The sequence below is a fragment of the Pinus tabuliformis genome, chromosome 3_1 (genome assembly GCF_031772625.1).
Source record: "Pinus tabuliformis cultivar Carrire ecotype Pingquan chromosome 3_1, CPIR1, whole genome shotgun sequence".
Taxonomy (NCBI): Eukaryota; Viridiplantae; Streptophyta; class Pinopsida; order Pinales; family Pinaceae; genus Pinus; species Pinus tabuliformis.
The window spans coordinates 535466019-535474384 of NC_142301.1; the positions used below are offsets into that span (position 1 = coordinate 535466019).

The following is an 8366-nucleotide window of genomic DNA, read 5'->3' on the forward strand; positions in this document are numbered from 1 at the left end:
TATATCTAGATCATGAAAAGTAATTATATGGTTGTAGCATGATGTGTAAGTGCTCCACATGATTTGTTCAATGTACTCAACACCAAATTAAAGTAAGAAATCATCTACTTTAAATACATATTTTTATTTTGTTAAAATATCAAAAACATCATTAATAATTAAAATAAAATAATAATAAAATAAATCGTATCCATTAAAATATGTAACTCATCCTAAACACCTACTTGTTCATTAAAAAAAATCATTCCAAAATCTAATTTTGATTTTAAATAAAAATTAGATTTAATTTCCAAAAACGAAAATATAAAATTTACATTGTAAACATAACTAGCTCTGTTTGTGAAAACTATGTAAGAAAGCAAAATATGAATAACATTCCATAATAACCTAGAAATAATCGCCATATCTAAACAAAAAAAGAAAGGAGTTTTAGATAAATAACAATCATGGGACACAACTGATTAGTGATGTTTTTAAGAAGGTCTAAAGATGAATGCAAAACGCGAATGACATTGCAGGATAACCTAAAAATGTTCAACCTAAATTTATTCCTCTAAATTGTTCCTTTCGGTAACCACGTGTTCTCATCCTTGCGTATTTTCAAAGTTAAGAAACCGCAAAACAAGTCCCTTGGAGCGCCTTGATATTGTTATTCTCAGTAACCATGAACGGTCCTTGCAGTAACGCCCAAAATTTATCATCTATGATTATCTTTCAAATGTTTACTTGCTTGTACTTTGGTTCTGAGTTTCCATAAAGATTCATGTCTGACTGATAATAGTAACCATCACAGTTTCAAATGACGCAGAAAAATTAAAACTAGTGTGAGATAGCGGTTAATTTGTGCAACTAGACAAATAGACGGATCGCAGGCACCAAACAAGCAAATCGCCCATAATTGTGTAAAGGATTATAATATAAATAATTCTACCATCAATAAACAAACTAACATCGACCTCAACTCAGTATCATCTAATATGATAGAAATATCCAGATATTTAAGCTTTCAAAGCAACCAATTAAAGCTTGTTGTTAACGGGTTTCAGCTTTTCGAGCTGATTTGAGGTGAATTAATGTTTAGTTCTCCTGACTATCGATATCCATGACGTTTGAACTTATCGTCCTTCTGCAGGTACTGTAGGTCTGTTCGAGCTGCTGCTTTCAGCAGATTCCAATTCTTTGGGTCCACTCGAATGTACGGATAAAGAGACCTGGCTGGTACTAAAATCTCCATATTCGATATCAGTCTTCGAAATTAGAGAATCCTTATCTTCAAGTTTGAGAGCCTCTTTAAGCTCTGCCACTACCTCACTGACGCGCGGCCTAGATGATGGTACTGCCTGAACACATCGAATCGCTAATTTGGCAACGACAGTGATGGATTTGATGTCGTAATCTTTACCTAACCTCTTGTCTACGATTTCCGCTAATTTGCCAGGATTTTCATCCATCTCCACATACGGTGTGACCTATGATTAAAACAGAAATATTATTATTGTTATTTTGTAGAACAAGATGCACCACAATTATAGTCCGTTGTTGAGATTAAAATTTAGTTACCAGAAACGGGACGATGTCCCCCGTTTCTGGCAGAAACCTTCGCAGAAACCGCGACCATACTAGAAACGCCGTCTGCAACGGCCGTTTTCGTTTTCATTGGCAAGAAACGGTTTCTGCCGAAACGAAACAGTTTCTTCTGGCCGTTTCCAGATAGACTTGCAGTTTCTTCTGGCCGTTCCGGATAGACATATATTTTGTCAGACTCAAATTAAATTTAATTTTTTCAAACTGCGTTAAATCAAGTTTAATTATCAATTGATTACACATACAGAGAGTTTAATTGGCAGTTCACTGTTAGTCTGCTACGCTGGACTGTTAGTTTCTGAGCTGGACTGTTAATTTATGGAAATTAAACATAAGAACTCCAGAGTCCAGGGTATTTGTGAGCCAGCAGCTGAAGAAAGAACGCGCTGAGAACGGAAGCGAGCAAACCCATCACTACTCACATGCAACCAGGCACAGATCAGAGCCAAGCAGCTTCATCGCCCGCATCTTTAACAGCATTGTCAAAAGGTACTACCTACACACTTCAATCTCTGGTTTTCTTTTATGAATGCGCGTTCTAGAGTCTAGACCACATAATACAAACCACATTTTTATGAATGCGCGTTCTAGAGTCTAGACCACATAATACAAACCACATTTTGGTTTTCGAAGAATTGACATTGAAATTAACATGATGAAACCTTGGTATTATATTGCTCAAGTTACAGTGTTTTCCTGAAAATTACATTCTAACAGGGCTGTTGGAACAGTAACAGCTGTTTGTGTTAGAACCGTTACAGAGTCACCCTGGCAAAAACTGTGCATATTGTAGAATGTTCATTCAACATTAAAGTTACTATGTCAAAAGCCTATCAATCACCTGAACTAAACAAACAAACAGAATCGACCTTAAAGACCTTAACCTTTGTCGAATATAGTAGCCTTCCAATGTTGAAGAAACGCCTTCAATGACTGTAATTATGAAGGGCCATAGATAGAGGTTATATTAAAACATGTTTAAAACTCATCCTCTGTCATGCCATCTCTGAGAAGAAGCATATCATGAAAGGATATGCACTGTTGCTAAAACAGGTTCCTTCGATGCATCCATATTCGATTTTCATTACTTACATGCATCTTTTCTGGTGTATTCCAGACTAAAAATCAGAAGGCAAATCCATATATCTATTTTCATTACTTACATACATCTTTTCTGGTGTATTTCAGACTAAAAATCAAAAGGCAAATCCATAGAGTTGGACGCAAATTTGGGACACAGAAAGGAATTAGAACTTTACATGCTAAGGCATTTTATCATGATATACCTTTGAGATACTCAAAAGCAGCAGATGTCTTGCAGATTCAAAATAAACCACAGTACAATATAAAGTGTCATAAGAATGTAGGAAAGTGACCATTAAATAAGTAAATGATTAAATGTTAGGGTAGTTGGAATAAATTTGACTTGGTTAAGTTAGTTGGCAAGTAGCGTTCTCTACTAAATTTTAGCGTTCTCTATATTGTTCACCTTTAATATGGTGTTTTTCTCTCTCCTCGTTTCTTATATGCGAAACCTCCAAACTTCGTTTCTCGTATCGTTCTCGTTTCCCGTTCCGTTTCCCGTTTCTCGTTTCTGGTAACATAGGATTAAATGATGGGAATTCGATAATCAGATTGCTTACCCATCGAATAAGGTTCATTTCCTCTTCAGATAGTTTTGCATCTACGGGCTGTCTACCGCAAATAATCTCCAGCAAAACAACTCCAAAACTATAAACATCGCTCTTCTCGGTCAACATTTGTGTGCTAAAATACCTGTGAAAGCATCCCATAAGAGAGTTAGGAAAGCGGCTGAAACAAAAATGAAGTTACGTCTACTATTAGTAGGTGATCTAAATGCTTCAGCATTAAAAATATTGCAAACTGTCATATACTCTGGATCCAAGTATCCTAATGTTCCTTTCACTGAAGTGGTAACATAAGAAGCTTCCCCCTCAATTGCCATTCTTGAGAGGCCAAAATCTGCTAGTTTTCCGTTGAAATTCCTGTCTAGAAGGATATTGGCCGTCTTGATATCCCTGTGAATTATCTTTGGGGTGCAACCTACATGAAGGTATTCCAGTCCTTCAAACAGAAACCGCATGTGGATGAGATCAGAAACATGATAATCACTAGATAATACGACGAGCTCTATCACAAAACATGAAATTATTTGACGAGGAGATAATTAATTACCCTGTGCTGCATCTGAGGCTATTTTGAGCCTGGTTTTCCAATTCAGTTGAGAAAGTTCTGAAGTAGGAGCTGAAAGGAAAAACAGAAAACAAATTTTGACTTCTTTGTCTATGTTCTATCTAATATGCACCAACTCAATCGAACAGAGCTCTCGGCATCATATTTACCGTAAAGGTGATCCCTTAAGGACCCTCCGGACATGTACTCATAGACCAGCATAAGTTCGCTTGTTTCATTACAGTATCCCAGTAATGACACCAAGTTCTTATGGTGGACTTTAGAAAGAACATCAACCTGCTCATCAAGTGAAGCCACGCATGAATTTCACGAGTTATATAATTTGTTCTTTTTCTGATTACTCATGAGAGCAGTGTAACTAGTGTCAATATGATTAGATTTGATAGAAAAATTAAACCATGTTACATGCTAATTACCTCATTCAGGAATTCCTGAACTCCTTGTCCTCCAAACAAGGAAAGCACCTTTACGGCTATATCTTTTCCTTGTTGCAATTTTCCAAAGTAGACTGATCCAAAACCCCCTTGCCCAATCTTGTGACTGAAGTTTTGAGTGGCTGTTGTTATCTCTTCTAAAGTAAAGGCGCGGGACTTTGTTGTATTTGGCCGGATGATCATGGAGTTGTCTGCACATTATAGGACAGCCTTAGGTTGCCTTATCTCATGGTAGCACTCTCACTATTCAAAATCGTAAAATTCAAGATATTTCCCTACCTTCGTCGACGCCATGTTTTGATTCCTTTTCCAGCATGCTGCTCTCTATTCTCCTCTGTTTTTTGCGATGCAAGAAAAAGCCCACTATAAACACTAAAAGGATGGCTATACCCCCAGGTATTGCTATTCCGAGGATAAGCCGCAGTCTATGTTTTTTCCGGACATGTAGGTTCTGGTTCCCAGAGTATCTGCAACACATCAAACGAAGAACATCAGAGGTCAAAATAATTCAGTTGCGTTTCTGTCTGCCGCAATTTTAGACCTGAAAATAAGAGAGAGAATCCATCGTTGAACACAAGTAATACAGGCAATAAAAATTTAGATTACCTGAAGTCCAATGAAGGGTTGGACAGAAGTTGGGCAGGAATTACACCACTGAAGCTATTGTTTTGTATAAACCTGTGAAGTTATTGAGCTCTCTATAAACCTGTGACCATAAAAGTGAAAGGAAAGAAAAAAATGAAGCTATATTTTACAATAACAAGATTGGAGAGAGGCGTACAACTCCTTCAGGTATTTAAGTTCAGAGAGCCAGTCTGGAACGCTACCATTCAAGTTGTTGTTTTGTAGATGTCTGCACAGTACGCAAATAAAATCGATGCTTCATAAAAATGATGATCAATAATAGTTTGTCAAAGCGTAGGGTTTACTTTGTTTTGTAGGTATTTACACGATAAGCCAACTGAGTGGATGCTTTATAAAAATGACGACCTATCATGGTTTCGTCAGAGCGTAGGGTTTACGGTGAGAACAAGGCACTTACAGTCTCTCCAACATGGTTAAATTGGAGAAATTTGGCAATGGTCCCGTCAGATGGTTATTCGCTAGTGACCTGGTAATGTCAACACGAACAGATATATTTAAAGATAAGCTACGTTGTCTTCATAAGTTCTTCGGCATGAAAGATTGTAGTTCATCAAAGCTCGCTTACTGTTATTTTATTTTACATTTGAATAATTCCAAAGAACGCTGCTGGAACTCTAAACAAAAGTCATAGATCTAGTTTCAACCAAAAGGGTGGATTTCATGTCTCTGATAAAGTAAAATGTTTGGACTTCGAAGATAATTCAAAATCGTCTGCGTATTTTCTGATATGAAAATATAGGCAACGGATATACACAAAGAATTCTACTTACAAGTTAACTAATGCAGTCAACTGTCCAATACTCTGAGGTACCGATCCTGTAAGATTCATTCCCGCCAAATTGCTAGAAACAATACGAATTGGTAAGCTTTCGCAATTTCAGCTAGAAATTATAAAATGTAAAAATGAAAATTGATCTTACATTTCCGAAATCCTTCTAACAGAAGAGATATTACTACAGCTGATTCCGTCCCACTCGATAATGTAACAAGGATCAGCAATCCAACTTTTTATGTCGAACCTTGTTTTGATAGCATTAAGAGCTTCAACTGCAGGTTAAACACTACATGGTTACGCCTAACACATCAATTTCAACATGATGAAGAGTGTTAGAGATATAGAGCACATACTGTCTTCTAAAGTTGTTTCCCGTTCCGTATCAACCATAACGTAATACTCGAGAGCGTTGATTATAGCACCAGAACTCGAGTTAGAGGCCATGCTGAAACTCAGACGGTATTGTACCATGTTTAACGGGATTGGTAGCTCTAACGCAGAAGAATTTGGCACCAGAGTAATGGGTTTAGCAAATGGTTGACCGTTTATTTCAAGGTAGAATGATCTCGTTTCACCCATATTAAACGGCTGTATATTTGCAAAATATAAGAGCAGTAATGAATTGGTGCCCCATGATCCATCTAGATTGAGTGCTAGCGAGGCGCTGCTCACCCACGCCGTTTGCATCACAACAGATGGAGGAAGGTCTAGGGTATTGTTCGTTGGAATGGGCTCTTCAGAATTGGCACCTTGTATATAGGGTAAATCATCTGGATTTATTGCACGTTTTAAACCCACATCTGGCAGCCAGAGACGGTCGAACTTGTCAAGTGGATACCTGATCAAATCACCAAGCAAAGATATTCAGGCTACAAAAATTGGTGTGCACATAGGAAGCATCTCTGCGTTGTCCTAGTTGGTATTAAAAAATTCTACTTCTTCGTGTATGAAGCTTAGATTTCGGTAGTGAAGCATATCAACTTCTAAACAATTACCTGACCGATGAATTTGCACCAACATCATATCTCGAAGCTAAACTCAACAATTTTCCTGGCTTAGCATGTTGATACATGCCACTCTGGAGGGTTCTCAACTCGATAGCACTGATAAAGGGATCACCAGTCTCAGAGGTTCTGATCAAGCAAATATACAACATATTGCCAGAACTAACAAAGATTTTTTCACCTCTCACTGGTCTCGTCTTATTCGTAAGCGTTAGGGATTTCGTAGTCAACATACCCAGCGTCTCAATAGAGAAAGCGAAGCTTGACGAATTTTGAAATCCTGTGTAATTTCCAACGGCAAACCATAATCTTAGGAGGTAATGCACATTGGGTTGCACAGGCAATTGATAGCAAGACTTCGTCAGAGGCTTAGGGAAGTGCCGTAGACTATGCACGGAGGAACCGGAGTCTGGATCAATGACTTTTCCTATGTCTGTTGTCTGACCGACGCCTATGTAACTAGCATCAGTGACCCATTCTATATTGTTTTCGTCAGTGTAATTTGTTTTGCCTCCACAAGCAATACTGAGAAATCCTGCAGCCTCAAGGGTATCTTGTCAAGCAAAGCATATAAAAAATAAACTATTGCCGATCAAGGAAAAACGAAATTGTAAGAATGATTCGAAACTAAGCGAAACTCAAAATTTATAATGATATAATCAATAACCTGGTTGAGCAATAACAGTCAATAAACGCGAGAGCAGTATCGCAGCCACCCAAGCAGCGGATTTACCAGAACCGACTTTTGCCATGGTTGATTTAATTTTCAAAATTGCAACATCATACTATCATCCAGAAGCAGTACATATGAAGCAGAATTCGCAGAGATGCATATCTCAAGTTATCAATTTAGCAGATCCTGATATACAATTTATCAACCAATAAAAATACGGTCCTACCGGAGGGTCCGGCCACAATGCATGTATCTGTCTGGTTTTAACGTGACTTGATGATGCATGGGTCGAACTATCATGCTTTATCCTTGCGACCGTTCCTTTAACCGCATAAAATACACACCACATACTAAACATTCTTTAGGTATAAATTAAGTAGCTTGAACTTTCAAGCGCTTTATGGAATAATAATAATAAGAAATAAAGTTGTTTATAAGATGAGTAGTAAAGTTATTTATAATAAAAAATAAAATGAAAAGTAAAGTTTTTTTTTTAAGGTGGAAAAACCTATCAAACTCAGTGTGTCAAACCAACATTGAGGACAGCCATCTCTGGCTGCTATCCGCGAATGTCAGTTGACACATCACTGTTATCAAGGAAAACCACGCCACCTGAAATAACTCGCTGGTGGTCCGTAAGGGAGCAGACTTTCACTCCTGTCTGGGTCTTGGGCCGTTAACCTGTTTCCTTACGTCCGAGGAAGACGAGCTCTTAGCCAAGCAGAAGCAGTTTTAGGGCATACTCCAGGCCCAATTAATAAGTTTTTTTATGAGGAGTAAAGTGGTTTATAATTAAAAATAAAATGAGAAGTAAAGTTGTTTATAAGTTTTTTTTAATGAGGAGTAAAGTGGTTTATAATAAAAAAATAAAATGAGAAGTAAAGTTGTTTATAATTTTTTATTTTTACTTTAATGTAATAGTAAATATAAATTATTTATAATAAAAAATAAAAGTGAAAAATAAAATAGTTTATAATTTTTTATTTTATTTTATTTTAATGTAATAGTAAATATTTACTAAAATTTCAAAGAATAAT

The 8366-nt window shown here is 37.0% G+C and overlaps 1 protein-coding gene across 1 annotated transcript in view; it reads right to left on the minus strand.

The window, feature by feature from the left end:
* Positions 1 to 7560, minus strand: part of LOC149188178 (uncharacterized) — a 52023-nt gene extending 44463 nt beyond the window's left edge. Inside the window, exons 1-15 of the mRNA XM_089409887.1 lie at positions 7324 to 7560; positions 6648 to 7191; positions 6006 to 6490; positions 5798 to 5924; positions 5648 to 5719; positions 5275 to 5343; positions 5014 to 5085; positions 4839 to 4910; positions 4512 to 4699; positions 4215 to 4423; positions 3948 to 4074; positions 3781 to 3849; positions 3480 to 3669; positions 3228 to 3360; positions 1118 to 1469 (exon numbers count right to left, since the gene is read on the minus strand). Coding sequence (XP_089266013.1) covers positions 1118 to 1469; positions 3228 to 3360; positions 3480 to 3669; positions 3781 to 3849; positions 3948 to 4074; positions 4215 to 4423; positions 4512 to 4699; positions 4839 to 4910; positions 5014 to 5085; positions 5275 to 5343; positions 5648 to 5719; positions 5798 to 5924; positions 6006 to 6490; positions 6648 to 7191; positions 7324 to 7408 — 2794 coding nt within the window. The 5' untranslated portion in view covers positions 7409 to 7560. The remainder of the gene's footprint in view (positions 1 to 1117; positions 1470 to 3227; positions 3361 to 3479; positions 3670 to 3780; positions 3850 to 3947; positions 4075 to 4214; positions 4424 to 4511; positions 4700 to 4838; positions 4911 to 5013; positions 5086 to 5274; positions 5344 to 5647; positions 5720 to 5797; positions 5925 to 6005; positions 6491 to 6647; positions 7192 to 7323) is intronic.
* Between the last annotated feature and the right edge of the window lie 806 nt (positions 7561 to 8366).